The sequence below is a fragment of the Macrotis lagotis genome, chromosome X (assembly GCF_037893015.1).
Source record: "Macrotis lagotis isolate mMagLag1 chromosome X, bilby.v1.9.chrom.fasta, whole genome shotgun sequence".
In the NCBI taxonomy this organism is placed as follows: Eukaryota; Metazoa; Chordata; class Mammalia; order Peramelemorphia; family Peramelidae; genus Macrotis; species Macrotis lagotis.
The window spans coordinates 600,133,601-600,158,636 of NC_133666.1; the positions used below are offsets into that span (position 1 = coordinate 600,133,601).

Below are 25,036 nucleotides of genomic sequence, written 5' to 3' on the forward strand. Positions count from 1 at the left end.
AGAGCGAGCTAGTCCCTCTGGAAAATTCCTTTGTGGCAGAGATTGTCTGCTCTTCTTTGTATTCCCATATGACATATATATATGTATATATATATATATATATATATATATATATATATATATATATATATCCCTAGAGTCAAGCACAACATCATGTGCATATGTTGAAATGAATGAATAAGAAAATCTGAAATCTGTGTCTTCTCTTCACTGGCCCTGTACATCCATCACCTTCTGCTGACCTTTTCTTATAAACAGGGGGATGAATGCCATTTCTATATCCAGCTGTTCCTGGAGGCGAGTCCTAGAGGACTATCCCAGCAGAGGGGAAAATAGATTTTTTTCCTCAAGACCAAACAAACCCAAAAAGATGTTTCACTTTCATGCAGAGCTGACAAAGCCTGAAGACCCTCCCAGTCATGTTCCCTTGCTAGGAAAAAACCCTGAATTGAAGTGTTTCTGTGCCCTTTCTTCGGTATTTGCCAGAACTTAAAAGTTATCCCCAAGTTAGGATGTTTCCCCCATTTTGCTTCAAGGGTTAAAGAAGGACTTCAATTTCTTTGGACAATATTCAAAACATTTGACACTTTTCTGCCCTGGGTGGGGATGTAAGCTCAGTTTGATTTCTCCCCTCCCTGAAGGGATTTTGAATAGTGTTCAATTCCAAAGCAAGGGGAGGGAAGGAGAGAGAAGGGGCGGGAGCTATTTCTACTTGCCTGAACGTCGAATTCTTGCAGGAGGCCAGTGATGGTCTGAAAAGAGAGGGTCACAAGTCAGTTTCCTGTGGGGAAATGTGCAGGATTGGGGTCTGAACCTCCCAGAGGGAAGGGGCCGAGTCTGGGACAGTCATGCCTTCAGAAGCTCTTCTACCACACCCTCTGGGGAATATCAACTATTCATTTCAGGTGGGACTTGTGGCCTGGCTTTGATTTAAAAAAACTCACTGATCCCCTTCCACAGGTACCAGAAGAGTGAACACTAAGGACCAAAGAGTCAGGATACATACACTCTCACTACACCTTGGAGGGGGACATCTACCCATTCGATTCAGATGAGATTTGTGGGAACCACTACGATTGCATCAACCACTGGGGCTGTATGAATGGGTTGGGTAAATATGACTTCTCCAGAGTCACTGTTCTTTCTCTTCTTGCTGCAGCATAATTTGAGGATTATTTCCCCAATGAAGATCAGGGAAAGAAACACCAGAGAGGGTGGCTATATCTGATGCTAGCAGATACAGCATTCCTTCTTTTCTTTGTGTTTCTAAACAGAGGAAGGTTCTGGGGACACAAATGTTTTATCGGGCAGAGGAAGCAATCATTGATTTTTTTTTTCAATTAGTGCTCCAGTAGAGCATGGCCATTCCTGGAATTATCCCAATAAGCAATGCCTGTTGGATGTATTGTTTTCAGGAAACAGAAAAGATTAGCATGTATGTGCTAATTAGTATTTTTTTTACAAATATTATCTCATATGATCATGGCTAAGTGATGTCATATACTCCGCTAACTGCTCAGCTATGGTTTCAAAATCCACACAACTTTGAAAAAAGGCCCCTACCACATACCACATCAGCAGAATTGTTTCTCTGGGAATGATTCTTACAAAGCCCTCAGGGAAGTGACTGTTTGGAGGAAATAACACAATCCACACATTCTGGCAATGCGGACTCAGTTGGGAGAGCCAGGGGCAAAAAAAAAAATTGATTTTTTTTCAAAATTCAATTTCTGTCAAAAAAAATGAAAATAGTTTGACACCACAAAAAAAGCATAATTTGGGAAATTAAGTAAGTGACAAAGGTTATTACCTTCAAGTCACTGCTTTGTGATTTGAAGGAATGAACAGGGGCTTTGCCTAAAGACAGGCAGCCACCCCTTTTAGAATGTTGGGCACAATGAGGTGGGGAAGGAACCATATTAAGCATAGCAATGAATTACTATGACCAATCTGAAAAAGCAGCTCCTCCTTTCAATCAATTGGGAGAAAATCAATTTCTCCCAGACCAAGAAAGTACAACTGTAACCAAACTGGACAAGATTGTGAGGTTTATTTATTTCATCTCCAACAACATTCATTTTGAATTGTAGCATAAGACCCTTCACAGTTGCCAGGACATAACTTCTGATTATGTACTTAATAAATGATAAATGGCAAGGATGAAGTTGCTGTGAACCATCATACTCTGTATCTCTTGTGATTAGTGGCATGTGACTATAAGAAACTAAGCTGGGATCAAAGGCTTGGGGTTGAGTGAATTATTGGTTCCAACAGAGATGGTCTACTCTAATAAGCAGACAAAGCCAGGACACAAAAAATTTCAACAAACTACAAGAGGGATTGAAACCAGAAAAAGAAAATTTACTTGGGCTGGGGTAGAGTGGGTGGTAGAGTGGGTGAGGGATACATCAATACAAAAACCTGCACCTGAGTTTAAAACATCAACTGGGGAAATGATCCCTGGATGCTACACTTCTAAAAACAGACATTGATGAGTTGGTTTCCCAGAGGAGAGCAAGAAAATGGTGAGGGGTCTCGAGACCTCATGAGGATGGGCTAAAGGACTAAAGGGTGTTCAGTCTAATGAAAGGAAGACTTTTGGAAGTGAGAGGCATGAGGCTATTTCTAAATATCCAAAGGGCCATCATATGGAAGAAGGATGAGTCTTGATCTCCTTTCCACCGAAGAGAAGAAAAAGCTCTTTGAAATTGTCCAACCAATGGAGTAAGGTAAAGTTGAACAATTACTTGGTATTGGAGATGTTGCTGTGGTAAAGACATTGAATTAGATACTAGTTCAATAGTATACCAGCTCAACAATTCTTAATACCATGTGGCCTGTTATTAATTAGTACTGTCCTATGCACAAGGAAAGGAATTATTTAAAAATGCTATCCTTAGAGACTCTGCCAAATTAAAAATGGCAAACTCTAAGCAGTTTTTCTACAGAATTTGCTAATTTAAAAAAAAAATTTACTCCAAAAATAAAGAGTAATTAACAAACACTGGTATACCAGGTTCTCTGGACTTCCATTTTAAAAATTTATCACTTTACAATTTTTCACACAGCACATCTCTGAAGCTTTCTAAAACCTAATAAGAGTTTTAGATGAATGATCTCGAAAAGTCACATTTGCTCCCCTTACCTCTTCTCTCTCCACCAGAGGTTTGACCTCTGCAAGGTCCACATCCTGGAGGTCCCTCGACATGGTCCCAGACTGTTACCTGAAAAAAATGAAAACCGAGGGCAAGAGGGTCAGCACTTGTCCTAGATTTTTATTCTCCCTCCCCAATAGAAAATTGTTCTGAAATAAGAGCTCAAAGACTCCTAAATGAAGACTTGTAATGAAGCCTTCAAATCAAAGCCCTATTCCTGAACCTCAGTAGATGTAGACAGGATTTGGGTCAACTCCCAATCATGCTACTTGCTAAATGTGTGACTTGAGGCCAAGCCACTGAAGCTCTTTGGGTTCCCTCATTTATAAAATTAGAAGGGTGGACCAGAAGGGTCTCTAAAATTTCCTTCCAGCTCAAAAGCTTTGCTTCTATCACCTGCAAAATGAAAGGTCTGGACTAAATGACCTTGGGGCCCTCCAACTCTAACATTCTGTGACTGTATAATGCCCTCAAGGTGCCCATTGTTAACTCATAAATTAGAGAGTTTTGTGGATGAAAGGCGGGGGAAGGGAGAGTAGGTAAAGGCAGTTCAGGAAAGAAAGATCTCCCACTGGCATTACCTCTCAGTTTGGAGTACTTTGTATTTATCCCAAAAAGGTTTTCACTCAAGTTCTTTCAACTGAACTTTAAACTATTCAATGAGAAATCCGAAGGCCTGGCTTAAATAAAGTCAACCAATAAGTCTAGAAACCAGATCCTTCTACTCCAAATGTAGGAACTCTGTCCTCTTAACTCATAGTTTCGATAGCCATCTAACTTCTCATGGAACTTAAAACAGCGTGTCTTATAGCAAAGGTATTCCTCTAAACACCCTCTCTGTCTGCTAGACCATAACCTTCTTGGAGGCCAGGTATGTTTCGTACACCTTTTTAAGTCTCCCAGTCCTTTACAAAGAGTAGGTTTTAGAACTCAGTGAGTGTTTGTTCGATCCTAACTTTACAAGTGGAAAGGTCAAGCATCCTTATTTTATAAAAAAAAGAACCTGAGGCTCAGAAAGCCTAAAGCCTTTTGCCTCATTTCATATACCTTTCTGTACTTAACACCAGTAACCTGGAGATCCAAATCTAATACTTTGTCCACTGGACCATGAATGACTGGTACAGGTACCTACACTGAGACCTCAATATAGTTATAAATTTTATTAAAACATTAAACCAAAATCCTTAAATTTTCCCTGCTTCTTCCCCACCTCCTTCCAGTTTCTTTTCTGCTCAACTTTGTTTCTAGGGAATTAAATAGACCTCGATAACACTGTTTCATGCTTACCTATTAGTTAGTCCCAAATATGGCAATACAGACTAAATGTTACAGAGAAGAGAAAGAAAGAGATTGAGAATTGGATCCTTGAGGATGTGTAAGTCTTAAGAGGTTCTTAAACATTTATTTGTCATTGAACTCCTTGAGCAATCTGGTGATGCCTATGAATGCCTTCCCATTTTGCAACAGAAGTCAGTGAAAACAAAAACTTTTCAAATTTTACATATACATATATGTATATATATATATATATATATATAATATATTTTATATATGTGTTTGTTTTATTTGTAGATTTATTGCTGTTTTTGTCCTTCGTTTTTGAAAAGGACCATGACATCAGGGAGGCAATGAATTGAATTGAATCTGAGTGGAGGGGTGGAGAGGGCTGTTCAGAGTTATCAGTCTCACTTTCTCCTCCAGAGGCATCTGGGTCCAGAAACCAGATGTAGATTGGAAAGATGACCCCTGATGCAGTAGGCAACCTTGATCTTTTCAGCTAAGGTCTTTAACAGGTCTCAGTTTGATTTAGGCAATGCCTATTCGGGGATTAAAAACCAGACTATAAATGTAAATGCATAGAGACAGAGACAAAGAGAGAAAAACAAAGTGACAGAACAGGAGAAAGAGAAAGATAGAGTGTATTTCCCATTCTAGTTCATGTATCCCATGAAATCTATGCATAGACCTTAAGGAACTTAAGACTCCAGGTTATGTTTTGTTTTGATTTTAGTTTTTTGGCAAGGCAAATGGGGTTAAAGTGGCTTGTCCAAGTCCACAGAGCTAGGTAATTATTAAGTGTCTGAGACCGGATTTGAACCCAGGTACTCCTGACTCCAAGGCCGGTGCTTTATCCACTATGCCACCTAGCCACCCCAGACTCCAGGTTATGAACCACACTACCTTAGTTAAAAAACAAAAGAGGAAGAAGCTATTCCAAGGTGCAAGTCCATGACGGAAGTCTAAATATGGTTTCTACTGCACATTGGGGAGCCAAGGATACAAGCTGTGAAACAGGAGATATTTCCAGTATTTATGGCCATAGGTCTTTTGGTTGGGATATCTAACAGAGAGGATTAAGCAGTGTGAGACAGAGACAAACACTGAAAAACTTAAGATTGACTTTCCACTTCCTCCTCATCATGAGCCATCATCAGATTAGAACCCAGCAATACTGAAGGGTCAATGCTGAAAGGGTCTCATTGATCTTATGCTAAAAATGAAAAAATGCTAACAAAAAACCCAAGGTAAGCAAGAGAAGAGTGCTCAGAGTCATATAGCTTAGCAAGTAGACAGAGGCCTCCTGTGCCCCAAGAGCAAGGGCTCTTGCTACCAGACCACCACTGATGCCCATAAAGGCTGGGGGAAAGGGCTGCATGAGGAAAAAGGAAAACATTTTTGCTGTCAATTGTTGTGAATTTTTTCCTGCCTACTCTCATCCTCTCCCCACCCCCAGAAAAACAGGATTCCTTACACAGTGGGACAAATGAATGTGTTGTTATTCTTTTTCCTCTGAAAAATGGCAAGTGTTCAAGCTGGAAGTCAACAGACTATATAGAAGGTTAGGAGATATAAGTAATGTCCCCATTTCATAGGAGAGAAAGAGACCCAAGAAAATGGGGTTGTGTCTACTTAGAATCCCATAGCTAATAAATGACTAATCGAATCTTCAGATGTTCCACAAGGACCTCCCTAATGTTGAACTGCATGTAACCTTAGCACTACCCTCTTCCATATCTCCCCTTCTAGACTCTTATGCTTCTCACTCTGTCGACTTTACCTCTATCACCTTCCACTACCTTCTAACCCTGGAACTTCCCTCCTCATTTGGCTTTCTCCCATTGATCAAGTTCCATTCTGGGACCTCCATTTTGGAGATAAGTCCAGATCAGTCATATTTCATGACTGGCTATGCTTCTAACTTTCTGGAACTTGCTGCCATGTTTCTAGACCTTGTTACCATCTCCTATTAGTTCCTCTTTCTATAATGTCTCTCCTATTAGATGAGAGAAGAGGGCATCTTTTTTTTTTCCTTGTATTTATAACCCCAGTGCTTAACATAGTTAACAAAAATATATTTAATAGTTAATAATTAAAAATATATTTATAATTGTTAATTATTAACAATATAGTATATACACATTTATAAAGTATAGACTATACTAGTTTGCTAAAAGTTAACATTAATAAACATGGTGATCTTAATATAAAAATAAACAATTATTAGTTTATTATTGGTGTTATTTTTGTTATTTCCCTGATTTCCCTAGTTTCCTGGGCTTTCTCCTACCCTTGGAATTTTTTTATTTATTCTATATAAACTTTGTATACATTTATGTACAAGGATTAAAAGCAGTATCTACATGTTTTCCATTAGTCTCCAGGGCCCATCAAATGTGCCTGGGATACATTTCAGACCTAATAAATAAATAATAAATGTTTGTTGATTGATTAGCCTCCAAGCTGCTTCAGGTGGGGATTTTAAAGTTTGAGTTTTAAAATAGGCTAAGTCACTTCTCTAATAAATTGTTTCTCAAGGTACAAAATTGAAAAGAATAAACTATCATCTAAGGGTTCCTTCCAGCTCCATCACTCTCCATTCTAAGTAATGTCCCTTCTAACTTGAACTTTTTGTCAGTTTCTCTTAATGGCACCCCAACTCCATGAAAATCCTCAGATAAATAAAGCCATCTCAGGCAACTCCGGGCAGAAGAAGTTGATTTCCATCTAACCCCTGAAAAGTAAACTTATGCCAAAGTGGACACTCATGCTCTCTTCAACTACCTCCTTTGCCCTCCAAATAAACAACCTCTAGGTCCTCCACACTGATGTGGCAACAGCGCCACTTCCCCAGGAAGACAACCCCACTGACTCTTCATGATTCATCTCTCAGACACTGTTCTCCAGGGCCATTTCAAAGACAAAGTTTGCACTAGATCAGCAAGTTTATCTATTAAAAGAGGGAGGGGAAGGTACTAAATTAGAAGGGAGATGGAGAGACATAGAAAGGGAATGAGAAAAAAATCCAAAGATTTTTTTTTCTCTTTGACCTTTGCAAAGTCAGCGTACCCGTGGTCATGAGAGCCCAGCCAGCAGAATATCTCGCCTACATAGTCACAGGGACATTCCAAAACTTGGGGGCCTGGCAGAATTCCCCTTCACCACTTGTGAGTAAAAAAAAAAAGTCCTTGTGATCCACACTGCTTGGAATGATTGGATAAATCATATGCAAGACTTGGATTTTAGCTAGTCCTGGTTCAGCTGTGTTTCTAGGGACATGCCACTTGTGTCTCTTTGGCATCTTTTTATTGAGTTGATTGCAAGTCATGTTACTGCCACAATCCCTAAAGAATTAAAATTGTAGGTCACCCCACAAATGATGAAAAGCTTCATTCATGGTGGTGGTAAGTGGAATGCTACAAGTTATAAGCAAAGATGTTCAGGAGAAGCAGCATAAAAAAGATATGAGGGACAGCTAGGTGGCACAGTGGATAGAACACCAGCCCTGGGGTGAAGAGGAGCTGAGTTCAAATGTAGCCTCAGACACTTGATACTTACTAGATGTATGACCTTGGGCAAGTTACCTGTTCTGCAAAAAACAGGAATTAAAAAAAAAGAAAGGAAAATTCAGAGCTGTATGATCACAAGAGGACTGGCTAGGCTTTGCCTGTGTGGCAGTGGTATCCAGATTTTAAAAGATCTAGGGACAAGTGTTCAATCTACACATGTTGGGTCCTTGTTTATTGATTGATTAGCTATTAAATGCCTACTATGTGCCAAGCTTCCTGTAACCCCAGAGTTTAAAAGATAGTCCCTACCCAAAAGGAGCTTACAATTTAAACAATGAAGAACTTATGAAAAGATTGAACAAGGTTAAGAAATCAAGCACAAGTTTCTAAATCATCCAAGTGGGAAGATTAGGAATGAGAAACCCTGGCATAAATGAGTCCCAGTTTCTTTGTTGGTAAAATACAATGATATAATAAAGTACTGCCAAAAGTTTTTTTCTAGGTGGTTCTTCTTAGCTCCCTCCTAAAATGGATAATCTTGGGAAAGGAATCAAGAAATGATGTCCAAGAAGTGAGAAGTATGACTTCCAAAAGAGCAAATTTCTTTATCTTTCAAATTTCTGCCTACAAGATTAAGGCCATCTGCCCCACTCCACAATTCTTGGGAGTCTCTACATCTCCAAAAACCCTTCCAGTTTGAAAGCCTACAAAAATTTGGCTTCTTCCCTTGTCTTCTAATTTTGCATTAGGCCTGCTTGACTTTACAGGAATGGTATAAGAAATCTAGAACTGAACAATACAGAGAGAACCCAGTATATTTCTCTGAGATTCATATCATTTTCAATGTATGTCTCATCCCCATCCTCATTTCTACTAGGTTGTAAACTTGTAAAACCCACATACCCTATTTTATTACTGCACACTACATACTCAATGTTTGCATCTCATCCTATTAGGTCTAAGCAGCATTAGGGTAGGAACTTGGAGCTGAGAAGTGTACAGTGGATAAGGTGGGTAGTGAACATCTAAGGAAAGGATTTATTCCCCCAGGGTCTAGTCAAGTTAGCCCAGCACACTACACATAGAAGGTATTCTATTAAAGACCTGTTGAATGAAAATATGCAATTATTAATGGTGTTGAGACTAAAGGAAGTTCCCTTCCATCTTAAAAATTGATGGAACTAAGGGTGGCTAGGTGGCACAGTGGATAAAGCACCGGCCCTGGAGTCAGGAGTACCTGGGTTCAAATTTGATCTCAGACACTTAATAATCACCTAGCTGTGTGGCCTTGGGCAAGCCACTTAACCCCATTTGCCTTGCAAAAAAAAAACCTAAAAAAAATTGATGGAACTACTTCCGAAAGTATGCAGTAGGTGCAGAATATTAGATATTCCAGGGATCTATCACAGATTCATTAGAATTTCTCACCTATAGGAAGAGAGTCAATTGAGTCAGATTGCAGAAGTTAAGGAAGGGGACCTTTCAGCTTTATTAAAGACTGAAAAGATAGGAAAAGGACAGGCTATTAAAGGCTTTAAAAGTCAAATAGAAAAGTTTATTTTCTTTAAACCTTGAACCAATAGGGAGCTACTCAAGTTTACAGAGGAAGAGATCTGACTGCAGGAGAATGTCCCAGAATGAGAAGTCTTGAGTCACTTTTCTTAATTAACATTACATCAGCCAACCAATTACCACTGACTTAAGTGCCTATCAGGGATAGGAGTCTAAAGAAGGTGACCTTGAGTGTCCTTCCAATTCAGAGTATGGTATATATTCAAAGGCCATGGTAATAAGTGATAAAGATCTTAACAAAGATGGTGATTATGTGAGGTCAGTCACATACAATGTTGTGAAATGGAATAAGATTTGTCAACCAGATGAATATGCAGGGTGAAGGACTACAAATAAGAATTATTTTTGTATTAAGTGATAGACACTTTTTTAAATTATTGTTAATATTATTAATTGATGAAGACTTTGTTGTTGCTTATTAATGTTAGTAAGTAAGGGAGATTTGTTTATTAATATTACTAAGAGACTTAATACAACTAAATTTAGCAGAGAAGCATAAACTAAAGAGTTTGGTGAAGTCTCAGGTGAAAGATTATTACAGCCACTGATGGGAGAGATGGAGGGGTGGAAAGACAAGAAACCTTGAGGCAAAGAAAGGAACAGAAGATACCTGAGGCATAAGCAGCAACAAAAACAAAGACATGGAAGTAGAAAAATACTAGCTAAAGCACAGAGCACACAGAAATTGTCAGGGTGGAAAGGTATAGTAGTGGAAAGTCAAATCCTGATTGGACTCTTACTTACCTTGAAATAAAAGGCAAGTCCCTTAATCTTTCTTGAGCTTCAACTTCCCCATCTTTAACCATGGGTAGTAAATACTTCATGGAGTTTTTGTCTTTGTTTTTTTGTACAAACATACAAACACACCCATATGCCTGTTGTCTTTTTTTTTTTTTTTTGCCAGGGCTTGGCATGTGAGAACTCTTGTTGACTGAATAAAAATTGACTAAAGATTGGAGGAAGGGACACCCTTTAGGAGGTTAGATCTCAAAAGTCTAGGTAGGGCCTTGAGAATGAAGAGACTCCAAAGGAAAAGAAGTCCTTTAATGAACAGAACTCAACAGTCAACTCAGAGAGGAAAGGGAAGAGTTAAAAGACAAATGGATGGTATTCAGCACAGAAGACTGGGCAAGTAAACAGCTGGTGGTTTTGACTGACAGAAACAGGGAAGTGAGAGAAAAAGGAGCGGGAGAGAACAGTAACTATTATTATAATAGAGACAGCTAGTGGACAGAACACTGGGTCTGGAATCAGAAAGACTGGCCTAGCTATGTGTCCTTAGGCAGGTCACTTAATCTGTCTCAGTTTCCTCATCTGAAAAATGGGGACAAATAATAAAACAACACTTTCACCTTGCACACTGTGAGGATAGTTGCTTTTCAGTAAAATCACACTGAATGATTTCTAATTAAGCTGTCATTTCTCTAAATCAGCAACCTGGAACATATCACAGACTCAAGGGGGTCCAGGAAGTACATATACTCAAGGCTTCCCAGAAGATTAACCACCACCAGGAAGACTGTGCTAACAGTCACCTGGAAGGTTCTGTGCTTGCCATCCTCAGAGCTGTCAGGGACCCAACAATGAGGGGAGCAAACTCCAGGTTAATGAATGTTGGTTCTCAAAGGTCGCTGAGTCCAATAAGACCTGGACAAGGAACATGATTTGAGCTGCTCTGAAAACCTCAATAGTTTATTCATTCAACTAGAAAACCTGTGTCAAATTCCTTTAGGCTTCATATCAGCCAACCAATTACCAAAGTGCCAGGCAGGGGATAAAAGACTAAAGGAGATGACCTTGAGCATCCTTCCAATTCTGAATATTTGATATTCCAGGAGTCTAAGAAATCCTGAAATAGCTAGGTGACACCAATAAATAAGAGTGCTGGGCCTGGAGTCCAAGAGTCAAATTCAAATTTCGACTCAAGACACTAGTTGTGTGACCCTGGTCAAGTATTTTCACCTGTAAAACAGGGATCATCATAGAGTCTATCAACCAGATTTGTTGAGGATCAAATGAGAGAATTAATTTGTACAGTGCTAAACACAGAGCTTGGCACATAGTGGGTGCTTCATAATAATAAATGTTTTTGTTTCCTTCCTTCCTATGATTCAAGATCTGTGATTTGCAAATCACAATTTTTTTGCAACTTTTTGCAATTTTTGCAAAGTTTACAAAAAAATTGCAAAAGCAGGAAAAGATCTTAGCCTAATCTGTGTTTTCCTGGATTTCAGATCCAGAAGGGATTATATAGTTTTCTAGTCTAACCCCACCTCACTAACCCAAATTTTACATAGGTCACTGAGTTCAGATAAATTGGGTTCCAAAACTTTCTCAAGACTACATGGTGCAGCTAGGTGGCATAGTGGATAAAGCACCGGCCTTGGAGTCAGGAGTACCTGGGTTCAAATTCAGTCTCAGACACTTAATAATTACCCAGCTGTGTGGCCTTGGGCAAGCCACTTAACCCCATTTGCCTTGCAAAAACCTTTAAAAAAAGACTACCTAGTACAGACCTGGGATTTCATTGAGTCACAATATGCCACCCTGGCAAAAAACAGTCTTTTGGATGCTTTTTGACAACAACTAGTTATCCTTGATTCAGGTGGCTGAGCTGGGCTGGGTTGGGTATTTTCAAGTTTATTCCAACCTTAAATGATTCTTTCAGCTAAGGATGCTAAGAGAGATCCCAGTTCTCAAATGTTAGTTTGGTCTAGACCTCATAAAATAATGTCAGAGAATCAAGTCCAACCCTTTTTACCTGAAAACCATGAGTTCTGTCTACAATATCTCTAATAGTTGGTTTATCTACCTGCTAACCAGTTTTCAGTGCCAGGGAACTCACCCCATTCCATTTTTATTCAAGTGAAACTATTATTATTATTATTATTATTATTATTATTATTATTATTATTATTATTATTATTATTATTATGGCATTTTCCCCCTATAGTAGTATGAGGCTATCAGGATCATAGGATTTTAGTCTCAGAAGGGAACAAATAAAGGAGTTTCAAGACTATCTCTACCCCAAATTTTATATAGGAGTAAACTGAGTCCAGAAAAATTAAAATAACTTTTCCAAGGTCACACAAGGCATGCCAGAGAGAAAGAGGGAAGATTCTAATTCAGAATTTCACTATCATTATTCATTCCAGGGTAGAAGAGATTAAGGTCCCAAAGGATGTGTTCTCTAAATCTTGATGCTGCTGGCTGTTGACTTCCATGTGAGTGTAGGGAAGAAATCCAGACAAACCTAGTCATGACTTTGGGAGAACCCAGGCACTGCACAAAATGGAAAAACCAGAAGAAATGATGACTACAACTCAGAGAAGGGTGCTGATCAATCCCTTATATTTTTTAGCACTTTCAGGATTATTATCCCCCATTTCACAGCTGGGGGAAACTGAGGCAAACAGATAACTTTATCAGAGTCAAAAAGATATTAAGTGTCTAAAGGCTAAATTTGAACACATGTTCAAGGCTCTATTCTCTAGATGGTTATCATTCCAAATTCTTTGATTTATGAGAACTATTCTAGCTTCCCTGTTACCCTCCATTTCTCAGACAGGAAAACTGTATGACTTGTGTGACACTGCATAATTAAAGAAATGGCCATAAGCCTCATCTAGTTCCTTCCAGCAGTGTGTGCCTGCATTCTTCGCCCATAGGACACATGACATCTTGTAGACAACCCTTAGAGTCTAAGGACCTTGAGAAGGGACTATTTAGTAATATTATTATTGATTATATCATAATATAATTTAAATTATTTATATAGCACCAATGTATCAGATGCTATACTAAGCATTTTACAAACACCACCTCATTTGATGCTCAAAACAACTCTGGAGCTATTGTGATTCTGATTTTACAGAAGAAGAAACTGAAGCAAAAGGTTAAGTGACTTGTCCAGGGTCAGACAGCTACTAAGTGTCCAAGTCTTGACTTGAACTCAGGTCTTCCTCACTCCAGGCCCAGTACTCCCTCATCCACTGCCCATACAGCTGCTTATCTTCCTTTGGATCCCCAAGGCTTAGCACAATATATACATTAGGCACCTACTATATGCTGAAATGAGAAAGAGAAATTTTCTGATGTTTTAATAGTTGGTTAGTACCACAGGCCTAACCCTAAATCTATCTTATTCAAAATGACTCCAAATTCAGTCATCTTTTTGCTAAATAAGCCCCAAATCTCCCAGGAAGAGTAGAATAAGGGTTAGGGGCTTCACTGTCTAGTACTTTCAACTTTCAAACCCCACCACCATGCATTCATTGCTTCAATTGCCCCTCACAATCTCCTAGGAATATAGGGAAGACAGGAAAAAAATCAGATGCATTTAAAATTTTTAAATTTACAAAGTCTTTTATTTATATTCTAATCTGTTCTGCTAGAAGGCACATACAATTAGTTTATCTCCACTGTAGAGATGCTGGAACCAAAGCTGGCAGGGGTCAGATATCTAGTATCAGAATCAGAATTCAAACACAGGTCTTCCCAACTTCCGAGACCACAAGACTAGCCCTCCAACCTTGGAAGTCGAGAACATCTTAATAATCTGGTATTGTGTGATCCTGAGAGTTACTTAACCTAGGTGTCCCAGAGCACACAAAAAATATAGCAAGCAATTTCCACACCTGAAAAAGCTCACTCCCCCTACCTCATAATAAAATCACAGGTCTCAACATGCATGATGCAAGGAATGTTATTTTATCATTACTGCTTCTCACTTTCTGCCCTTTGTTTTCTTTCACAATGTCCTACCATCTTTTAACTTCTTTTTTAAACTAACACACGTGAAGAAGAGCTATTAAACTCCGCTTGAGCTATTAAGATACATAGATTTGGCAGGGGAGTGAAGGGTTGGCAAAGCTATAGGGGTTTGGGGCAGGGCAAGGGACCCATTGAACAGGAAGTTTCCCATTGATCAACATTGGGTTCTTTCACCATGGCCACAAGACCAGGAGTTCCTTATTCCTAGTGTAACTATGTATGTATTTCCTAGTGGTTGGCTTCAAAATGGTACATGAAGGCTGAATATTCTTTCCAGAGTCAATGGGCTCTTCAGAAGATGGATCTTCAAATTTATTACATCTTATTTGAACTTAACCCTCTTCTCTTCTTCCTTCCCCCCAAAGAGGAAGCCAAAGCCTAGGGTTAATATTAACTGGAGATCCTCAGATCTCCTGCTTCACTTTGAGGAGAGCAGTCTTTACTTTTCTATCCAGGGCTAGCCAATAGAGACCGCATCAAACTGCAGCTTCTTGGACATTTTCTTGGCCCTTCTTCAGCCTTATGTCCAGAAAAATGCTGGCAATTTGAATTTAAAAACTTTCTTCCCTAAACAGATGGAGTGGGTCCATTATCTGTTAGGTGAAAATGATTTCATTTTATAAAAAAATTAGGAGATATTTAAAGTATCAAGATAATTCAGGAGTTGAGTGAAGTTTGCTAAAGGTAATAAAAATACCCAAAGCAAATTTCATTGCAAAAAAATATCCACTGCTACCCCCCCAAGTGTTTTTTTCCCTGTATTGAAATTTATATCTCATTCATTATAAAATGGAATTAAGAGTACTTAAATCATAGTCATAACAACCAGCATTGTTTATTACTGAATTAGTTTATTATTGAATTTGTTCGCAGAGCCTTGTGGTTAGGTCATGGGTTCAAACAGCATAGATTCATAGCTGAAAGATCTTAGAATGGGATCATCTCATCCAACCTCATTTTAAGGATGAGATCCAGATAAGTTAAAGGAACTGACTTAGGTTCAGGCAAGTAGTGGTAGTAGGTCCAGGATTCAAACTCTAGTGGAATGTCCTTTCCACTAAGATAGTGAGTATGCCTTGGCAACAGGGATCCCCTATGTGCCAGACCCCTGAACCAACATGAATGTAACCAAATGCCTGCTCTTTAAGAAGCTTATGAATCTATTGGAGGGTTGGGGGAAGAAAAGTTCCTTATAATTTTTATGTATCTAGACCCCTTCTCAGAATGATGTTTTTAAATAATTGAGATGAAAATGCTAAAATCTGTGAAAACAGATGCCATTTATTTCCCATATGAAATTTACCTGGTGAGTATTGATGAACCTCACATTAAAAATGTCTAATAAGGAAACACAATATGGATTAGAAGCATCTTTGGGCAAAGATCCAAGAATTTTTAACCATAATGTGATATAAAATGCCCTGAAGTTCAAGGACTTCTGAAACATGTTTTAACATGCATAAAATAAAATGCAATGAATTATAAAGGAAATCAATTATACTGAAATATAGTTATTGAGTTGCTTTTTTAAAACCAGTACATAGGCCTCAGGTTAAGGCCTAGTCAGGCAGAGGGATTGGGAGCTGACCCATGCACTAGGTTGGACATGACCTTTCCATCAACAATGCCAATTCTGATTGCAAAAAATGAAGGGAGAAGGGTAGAGAAGAGAGAGCCAGGCTGGCCAGGTCCTGGTCTCCTGGCCAACACCTGGACTGGAAAAAGCATAGGTCTGGTGCCAGAGTTTATGGTCTAGTAAAATCAGATTATAATTTTTAGTAGTCGGATATTACGTTTAATCCGATAACTACAAGAGCATTTGATTGAGGAGGAAAGGAACACCTAACTACTAGGGACATTAGGAAAGGCTCTCATGAATCAAACTGATTGCCTTTTGAAAGAAGTTAGAGGCATAAAATGCTATTATCTGAAGGGGATAGGGAGACCTTAAAGATTTTGTGGCTTGCTAATCTTTAATGAGGGAAGAGGATGAATAATAATGATAATGATGATGATAACAACTTTTATAGTGCTTACTATGTAACAGACACTGTCCTGAATACTTTGCAAATATTCTAACATTTGATCTTCACAATAACCCTATCCCCATTTCTCTGCTGAGGAAACTGAGGCATAGAGTTAAGTGACTTGCTCAGTCATTCAGCCTGCAACTATCTAAAGCTGGATTTGAACTCAGAACTTCCAAACTCCAGATCTAGAACCCTAACTAGCTGTCCCTGTAAAAGTCCTCCTATTCAATCTCCACATTTTATATTTAAAAAAAAAAAACCAAAGTCTAGGGCATCAACTTTCCCCAACTGATAACCAGAGAAGATTAGGATTCCAGGCTGAGTTTTTAAGTAAATTTGATATTTTGCATGGCAAGTGTGCATGTATCTGGCAAACTTCTACTAACTAAGATCTCAATTCCTTAAAGGTTTAACTGACCACCTCTCAAAAAATAGCCCCTCTCCTCTGGGGTTACTGGGAGGTTACTGAGGATGGAGGATGTCAGGTCCACAGCCATACAGCAATGTGTCCAGGGAATGCACATTCCCAGTCTATGGAGGCTGGGAGACAGACCCTCTTGCTCTAAATGTGACCCAGAATCAAGCAAGGGGAAAATAACTAGCTCTGCTCCCAGCAGGGGCCAGAGGGAAGGGCCCTGCACCCCACCCACCTTTTCCCCTCTGCTGAGTTCCTGGATCTTGGAGCAGGTCTCTTTGTCTAGAATGATATTTTGGCAGGCTGGAGGTTTTTCCTGGCATGGAAACACTGGAGCAGGGAAGGACTAGAAGGATAACCACCAGGGGCAACGAAGAGCTTTTTAGGCTATTCCCCGAACTGGAGACCTGGGCAACCACTTTAATCCTATGAACAATGCCAGTGTCACCGCTCTAGGGCATGGAAAAAACAAACTTATTTGGAACCTGTGACTGCCCCTGGGCTATGGTGGCAATCACTGGAACAGAAGGCTTTCTTTTAAAGGTATAATTGTTTGCATTAAAAGGAAGAGACTATTTGGAAAAGGATCCAATATATACAAACAGATTATAGAGCTTAGAGAAGATTTATTCCAAATCCCTCATTTTACAGATGAGGAAACTAAGGCTCTTGAAAGGTTAGGTCACAGTGGTAATAAGTGTCAGAGGCAAAATCTGAACCCAGGGCCTTAGCACCAGATATTCCACAATATTATCATGGCTCTGTTTTGTATTAGTTATTTGTATAAGTGGTTTTATATTATCTGTATATATTTTATATAGAGAAAGAAATGTGTAAGTGTGTATATATATATATATATATATGTGTGTGTGTGTGTGTGTGTATAGACATCTACATACATACTCATGCATGTGTATGTGTGCAAATGTCTACATATATACAAATACATATTTATACATATCTATTTATACACAAAAACACATATAGAACTTATCTGACAGAAAATATTGACTATCCATTTATAGGTTTAGCATGATCTTGACCATTCGTCATCCACTTGATTTTTCCCATGTGGATAGTTTGACCATACTCTTTTGAATAATTATGTATCCCTTCCAAGAATCTCTACAATGTTCTAGTAGGTTTGAAACAGCTAGCATCTGGGTGAGCTCACCATCCACAGGGAATAATTCCTCTTTAACTTGGACTCTGACAATCTCCTTTTAATAGCAAATACCTTTGGGGAGAAACTGAATAGAAGGTCAGGCTGGATGACCTTCAGGAGGAAATCACTAAGTTTCTCTGAATGACCCCAAGCTTTAGCCAGTAACAAAAGTTCACCTTTTAAAATATTAATATTCTCCTGCTGTTGGGATTGCTGTGAGTCATGGAATCTGAACAAAACAGAACATGACCGTGTAGGCAATGAAGAAATGCAGAGTGGGTGTGGGCAAGCTGCAATGTATAAGAAAGAAATATAAAAAAGGAGGAAAGACCCAAATGGGCAGACCTTAGGTCAGGCTGGGAGTCAGGGAAACAAGAAGAGGAGGAGTTAGAGGAATCCCTAAAACTGACTTCTCAGATAAAGAGAAGTGGCTTACTGGGAGGCCTCTCAAAGCAGATTATCCACAAGCATCTTTCCGTTGAATATCATTTTGAAAGAGATTTAGGTCATTTTTACATTTAAATACCCAAAACATTTCTCAAGTTCTTTAGAGCCACTGAGTCATTGCTACTGTCCAAACAATGAAAACATAAGCTGTAGGTCTGGCTAGTCTCCAAGAGTTAAATTTCAAGTGAAGCTGGTACCAAACAGTGTCAGATTTTAGAGTCAAGAAGACTTGGGGTGCAATCCCATCTATTGATTATACAGGTTACAAGTTTCCCTTAAAAGGCAGTCCATTCTATTTTTGAATAGCTCGAGTTATTAGAAAGTTTGGTGTTTGGGTTTTTTGATATTTTTTTTAACCTAATCTAGACTAATCCGCTCTTATACAACTTTCACCCTGGCTCTGGGCTCTGCCCCTCAATAAAGCCAAACTAAAAATGTCTAATCTACCTTTCACACTATAGCCCTTAAAAGACAAGTAACATTTCTCCCTGAGTCACTAATGAGGAATATAGATAATGGAAAGGATTACTGGTCAGGTTGCTGTGTAGATCATCCCAACTGCTAGAGTCTAAGATTCTCTTAGCATTCAAATATCCTTCCTTTTTTTGTGTTTTTTTTTTTTGCAAGGCAAATGGAGTTAAGTGGCTTGCCCAAGGCAGCTAAGTAATTATTAAGTATTTGAGGCAGAATTTGAACTCAGGTACTCTTGACTCCAGGGCCAGTGCTCCATCCACTGTGCCACCAAGGCGCCCCCCCAAATATCCTTTCTAATCCCAACATTCAATGTTACAAATGGTAACATTTTATGTTCCAACAGTTTTAAGATTAAGATTCCTTTCCAGTTCCATTCTCTGTTCTAAGCTCCGCCCCCAATTCCAGCAACAAAGGCAAGGATTTCCAATGTTGAGTCATCTTGGGTGTCTAGAAGGTACAAGATCTTTTGATTCATGCCTCTGTGGTTCTTTTCTGCCCAAGGGCCATTATCAGACAATACAATCTTTCTTTGCCAGTGGGTGTGCAGTTCAGATCACATTTTTTTTTTTCCAAAAAGCAAAGGGGCAAAAAAGCCCTTCCTATCACAAGGGCAATTGGAATCCTACCCTCCAAGTCCAGTCTCTCCCACAGACACCCAATTTTTCAGTCTGTCATGAATATATGACTTAGATTATTCTTTTCCAACCCCCCACCCCCATCTCTTGGGAGCCTCCCAAAAAATTAGATTTGCATCCTTTTGAACAGCTACACACTCACTCTGCAAAACAAAAGAAAAATTATCATGAAAAAGATGTATTAGCCTTCCATCCCAAGTGATCAATGACAACTGGCAAAGGTTTTAATGCCAGCTCGGACCTTGGATAATTCAGAAAACCTAGATTCTAGCTATCCTTCCATCTCTCCCCACTCCTGCTTAGGATAACTTCTTTATTGAAAGGCAGTGATCTGGGTCAGATTCTATTCATGAATCTCGTGGGTACCACAGGTATGTCTTTCATATGCTCCACCATCTTTTCTTATTGATTTTCATCCTCAACTCTGGAATGCCCTCATCCTCATCTCTGCCTCATAGAATCCTTAGAGGTTCTCAGAGCTCTGCCCAAACACTACAGTTCTCCATAAAAACCTTCCTGATCCTTTCAGCTGGATGGTAAATAGCTTCAATAGTGTCGGGCTCTTTTTTTTTCTGGCAAAATGACTTAAGTGGTTTGCCATTTCCTTCTCCAGAGGATTAGGCAAATTGGGATTAGTTGACTTGTCCAGGATGACACAGCTAGAGAGTGTCTGAGGCCAAATTTTAATTCAGGTCTTCCTAACTCCAGGTCTAGTGCCCTAGCCACTGAGCCACCTGTCTACAAGGTAAGCAGAGGTTAGTTATTTGCCCAGGATCGCTGGTAAGTGTCTGAAGTCAAATTTGAACTCACTCAATTATCTTGTAATTATTCTTCTCCTGAAAGAACAAGCTTCTTAAGAAAAGGGACCATTTTTGGGGTCTTCATTTGCCTAACACTACTTTGATGCTTTTGTTGTTAATACCATTCATTTGCCTCCAAAAGAACGAAAAACAGATATTATCTGGTCTAGTACAGGAATTGTTCATCTAGAATCTATAAATTTATTAAAATATATTCAAAAAACTACTTATCATGTTTTATAACTATTTTATTTCAACATAATTGGCTGCACTTATAATATTATGAACTTAAAAACATTATTCTAAGAATAATGGCTTCAACAGCCTGGCATTAAAAAGGATCCTGATGTGTTCCAACCTCTTCATCTTTCTAGGAAGCAGCTAGATGGAGCAGTTGAGAAAGCTCTGGGCCTGAAGACCAGACTCAAATCTAGTCCAAGACACCTGTTATTTTGTCTTTCATTCTTGAATAAGACCAGGACATCAGGGAAGTGATGCTGTGACAAGAAAGTGAATTAGATTTGAGTGAGGGGGTGCGGTGCTAAGTTACCAGTCTCACTTTCTCTTCTTTAAGCCATCTGGTCCAGTGGTCAGATATGGAGAAGACATCTGGAAATGGTCCTGGATTTGAGGCAATTAATATTATGTAAATGACCCAAGGTCACTGAACAAGGGGTAGTAAATATCTGAGGCCAAATCTGAACTCAGATCCTGAGTTCCTCTCTCCACTTCACCACCTATCTGCTCAGACATTTAGCTAGCTAGACCAGACCCTAAGCAAGTCATTTGACCTTTGCCTGCCTCTGTTTTCTCATCTGTAAAGTGAGGATAACAGCATATACCTCCAAGGACTGTATTAAGGATTCAATGAATAACTGTAAAGGTTAAAGCAGTATATAAATATTAACTATTTTTAATAGTACGGAGCATACTTGTTCTAACATTCTAAATTCTAAGAGTTTCTTCTAGTTCCACCATCTCAAATCCTACGTTCTGACATTCAATTAATTTATTATATACTCAGAGTCAAAAAGTCTTACTTTTAACTGTCCTTTGCAACTCAAAGAGTTCATTAAGCCAGGTCATCCTAGAGGTCATCCAAGCTAGCCCCTGCCCAGAAAAACAGGAATCAAGCCAGGTAGGCAGAGGGTTATGGTATTGTGATAAGACTGTTGAACTTAGTAATCAGAAAAACTGGCTAAGAGTCCTAGCTCGTGGAGTCCCTTGCTGTGTCACCCTAGGCAAGTTGCTCTAATATAGTGTTTCCCTATCTGTGAAATGGGAATGGTAACCCTGAGCAAAGCCTTCACAGAGCCTAATAAGGTTTGTGGCAAATATGATTAACACTCAATAAAGACAGAGGAAATGTCATGTACTCCACACAAACTCCAACTCTGCCGAGGAGGAAGTACTTATGGTCTTCTTTAAGGGTAGAGGGGAAATGACCCTGGTTCCACACACACACACAAACACACATGAATCTACTTAAATGGACTAAAAAATGCAACCCCTAAAATCACAGGGCTCTTTAGATAAAGATGTTCAAGAAAGAACAAGCCAAAAAACTATAGGTTGCTTTTCATTTATAAGAAAGAAAAGGATAGCAAACCAAAGCTCCACCTACCATAGCCTCCAAGAGCCCTGAGTCAGCCCCAGGAAAATAAAGGGAAAAAAAAACAAACAAAAAAACTTAGCCACCTAACCAGAGTTCTCTAGAGTGCCATTTTTCTACAGGTCTTCCCATAACTTAACACAGCAGCACACAAATTTAGAATTTATAGTTGAAAGGAATTTGAAGCCATCATCAGAGGTTCTTCACTTTATCAGTAATCATGGACCACCCAGTCCCTGTAACTTGACCCGGACTAGAATAAAGTGGTTTTTTTAAACTTCTTTTTAAATATTGTAATTCAGGTAAGGGTTAGTGAAAATAAAAATGTAATTTATTTTTCCCTTCCAAAGTTCACAAACTCCCAGAAATCTACCCATTAACCAAACCTCAGAGGTTGGTGGAGAAAGTCTGAACTAGTCCAAATGCCTCACTTTAATCAATTAAACATTTATTAGCCATGCTAAGCAAATGTGGATATAAAAATAGTGCTTGCCCTCAAGAAGCTCACAGTCTAATGGGGTTGGGGGGGGAGAAGGATTTGCAAATAAATACAGTTATGTTAAATGTAGGATAAATAGGGATAAATAGGAAACACAGCAGGGAGTGGACTGGTAGAAAGCTTCTTGAGAAGTAGAGTAAGCAGGGCATTTCCACAGCCCTCCCATGCCAATCTCAAAAGCAAGAGGGCAGAATTGCATCTTCGCAAGGCGAGCTCCCTTCTCCCAAACAGCCCATGCACACAGGAGACAAAATGGGGAAGGAAGACTGGGTGGGATCACAAAGGGAGATCAGGCATCCGTGGCCCTCGGCGTCTTGTTCAGAACCGGTCCGGCCGGGCCACCTTGGTCCAGGGAGGGGGCAGCGTCCCTGTGCCCACCTAGTCCCTAGGCCCACCTAGGCTGCGCTCTCCTCCGGAGAGGCGAAATCACAGTCCGACTACAAGAAGCCAGAGTCGCAAGCTACTTGCAGAAGAGATTTCTGCGCGGTTCCGGCTGTTTCCAGGGATTGGCCGGACTAAGGGTGAGAAAGGAAGGTCGGCCAGGGGTGGCAGTGGAGGGAAGGGGGTGGTCAAGGCTCCTTCTCCCAGCGTGCCCCCCCCCCCGCCCAGTCCAGAAAGTACAAGATGCAACGGATAACAGATCGCCTCTCCCAAAGCAAGTCCCGTCACCCCACCATCACCCGGGTCCTAGGACCGCGAGACACGCCCACCGCCCACCCTCGCCCCTAGGCAGGGGCTCGCTCCCTCTTCTTTCCTCCCCCTCCCAGTCCGGGGCCAGAGAGGCAGCCCAGGGTGCGACCCCTAGTCGGAGGGCGCTCACTCGCCTCCCTTTTTCCCCAACATCTCTGACACACACACACACACACACACACACACACACACACGCACACACACACGAACACGAGCACACCCATGCCCACACACTGCCTCAGAGGAGAGACAAGAGAAAGGAGAGGGGGGCCCCTTCGCCCAAGCGCCCTACCCCGGGCTCCTGTCTGCCGTGACCCGCCTCCTGGTCCAAACCAGGGAAGCGCCCGAGTCGCGTTAGATCCCCCGGGCAGAGGCGCCAGCTGCGAAGTTGGGCACGGAAGCAGGGCAAAGCGTGCCAGGTGTTCCCAGCCCGCCCCCCGGAGTGCGCGCACACACACACACGTAAACACATGCACAGTCTCCTGTATCCAAGTCCACCGCCATCCATCAGGAGGGATCCCCGCCGCCCCCTCCCTCCGTGGGGTCATCCTGGGGGGCTGGGGGAGCCCGCCCTTCCCTTCTGGAGCCCTCTCCTCGCACCTCCATCCCGCGGCTGACCCAAAGCCGAGCCTCCTGCTCAAGCCCCGGCACCCCTTCACTCCTCCCTTCACACAACCCCAAGTTTTGCAGCAGGCGCGCCCCGAGGGCCCCCCCCCGGCGGACTCCCGGGGCCCCGGCCGGCCGCGGACAGGCAAAGCCCGGGACCCCGGAGCTCCCCATCGGGGCCCACGTGGAGGAGCCGGGGGCCAGGGGCCGGCCTTACCTGGGGGGCGGGGGGCAGGCTCGGGAGATGAGGGGCGCAGAGCCCAAGGGGCCGCTCCACCAAGGGGCCACTCAACCGCGCCCTGGGCTCGCGTGGCGCCGCGGGGGAGCTCGAGCACGGACGCGCGGGGAGCGGGCGAGGCGCAGCGCAGAGGCCAGGATTGTTTATGTCCGGCGCGGGCGGCCCCGGGCGCTTTATAGCCGCCGCGGCCCCGCCCTCCTCTCCGGGGCCGGCCCCGCAGCCCCCCGCCCGCCCGCCTTCCTCCTCCTCCTCCTCCCGGGCCAGCCGCCTGTTGCGCAACGCCCCGTCAGCCGCAGCCCGGGGCTCGGGCGGCCCGGCCTGGGGGCTCCAGCCCCCCGCCCCCCATCTTTGTGCCGGGGGCTGGCGGCTGCGTGGTGTGCGTGTACTCGGGTGTGTGGGTCCGGCTCAGCGCGCTGGGGTCATTTCCTTTCCACCATTCGGGAGCGGAGGACGTGCACGCCTCCACACCCTCCGTGGCTGCCCGGCGGCCGCCCGCCCCCGGCCCGGCCAGCCGCGCTTCCCCAGCCTCCGGCCCTGCTGCCCCCTGTGCCTCCCCGTTCGCGATTCCCCAGGCCCCCTCCATCTGCCCCGCGCTCCATTCGTCCCTCCTCCCAGCCAGCTCCCGGTGACCTCGAACTTTCTCTCCAGTCTCCTTTCCTCCTGCGGCCACCCAGTCCGACTGGCTTGCACGCTCCTCTGTACTGGGAGAGAGGCGAGGCAGTGTCACAGTCGCTGAGACAGATGGCTTTCGCGGCTTTGCACATCTTCAGGAAGGGCACAATCCTTAGAACCTGCCACTTTGGGACGATAAACATTTTTCTTGTACATGCCTTATTTTTTCTCAGTTGTCTGCATCGCCTTGTCTTCCCCCATTGGACTCTGGGGAGCCGGGATCTTCTTTTGTCTTAGTAAACCACCTGACTTAGCACGCAGTAGAAATTGTCAGCTTCAGTGCTTAAATACTTGGACTTCGAATCGACCCATAGTTTTGTTGTCTGCTAGTTACCAAACCTTCTCAATCTACCTCTAAAAGATCTTTGACATCTAGCAACTTCTCTGAGCTCAGTCCCTCCAAGACTGAGGCTTGGATTTCCCATTTATCATCTCTCCCCTCCCATCCATCCTTCACCCAGAT

The 25,036-nt window shown here is 41.6% G+C and overlaps 1 protein-coding gene across 7 annotated transcripts in view; it reads right to left on the bottom strand.

Moving 5' to 3' along the window:
- The window catches only part of NDRG1 (N-myc downstream regulated 1), a 76,598-nt gene extending 51,769 nt beyond the window's left edge, over window positions 1-24,829 (bottom strand). The window contains exons 1-3 of one of the 7 annotated variants that reach the window (XM_074202486.1): window positions 24,732-24,829; window positions 3,146-3,224; window positions 717-752 (exon numbers count right to left, since the gene is read on the bottom strand). In XM_074202486.1, coding sequence (XP_074058587.1) covers window positions 717-752; window positions 3,146-3,208 — 99 coding nt within the window. In that variant the 5' untranslated portion in view covers window positions 3,209-3,224; window positions 24,732-24,829. The other 6 variants (XM_074202487.1, XM_074202484.1, XM_074202491.1 and 3 more) reach the window with 6 other exon arrangements.
- Between the last annotated feature and the right edge of the window lie 207 nt (window positions 24,830-25,036).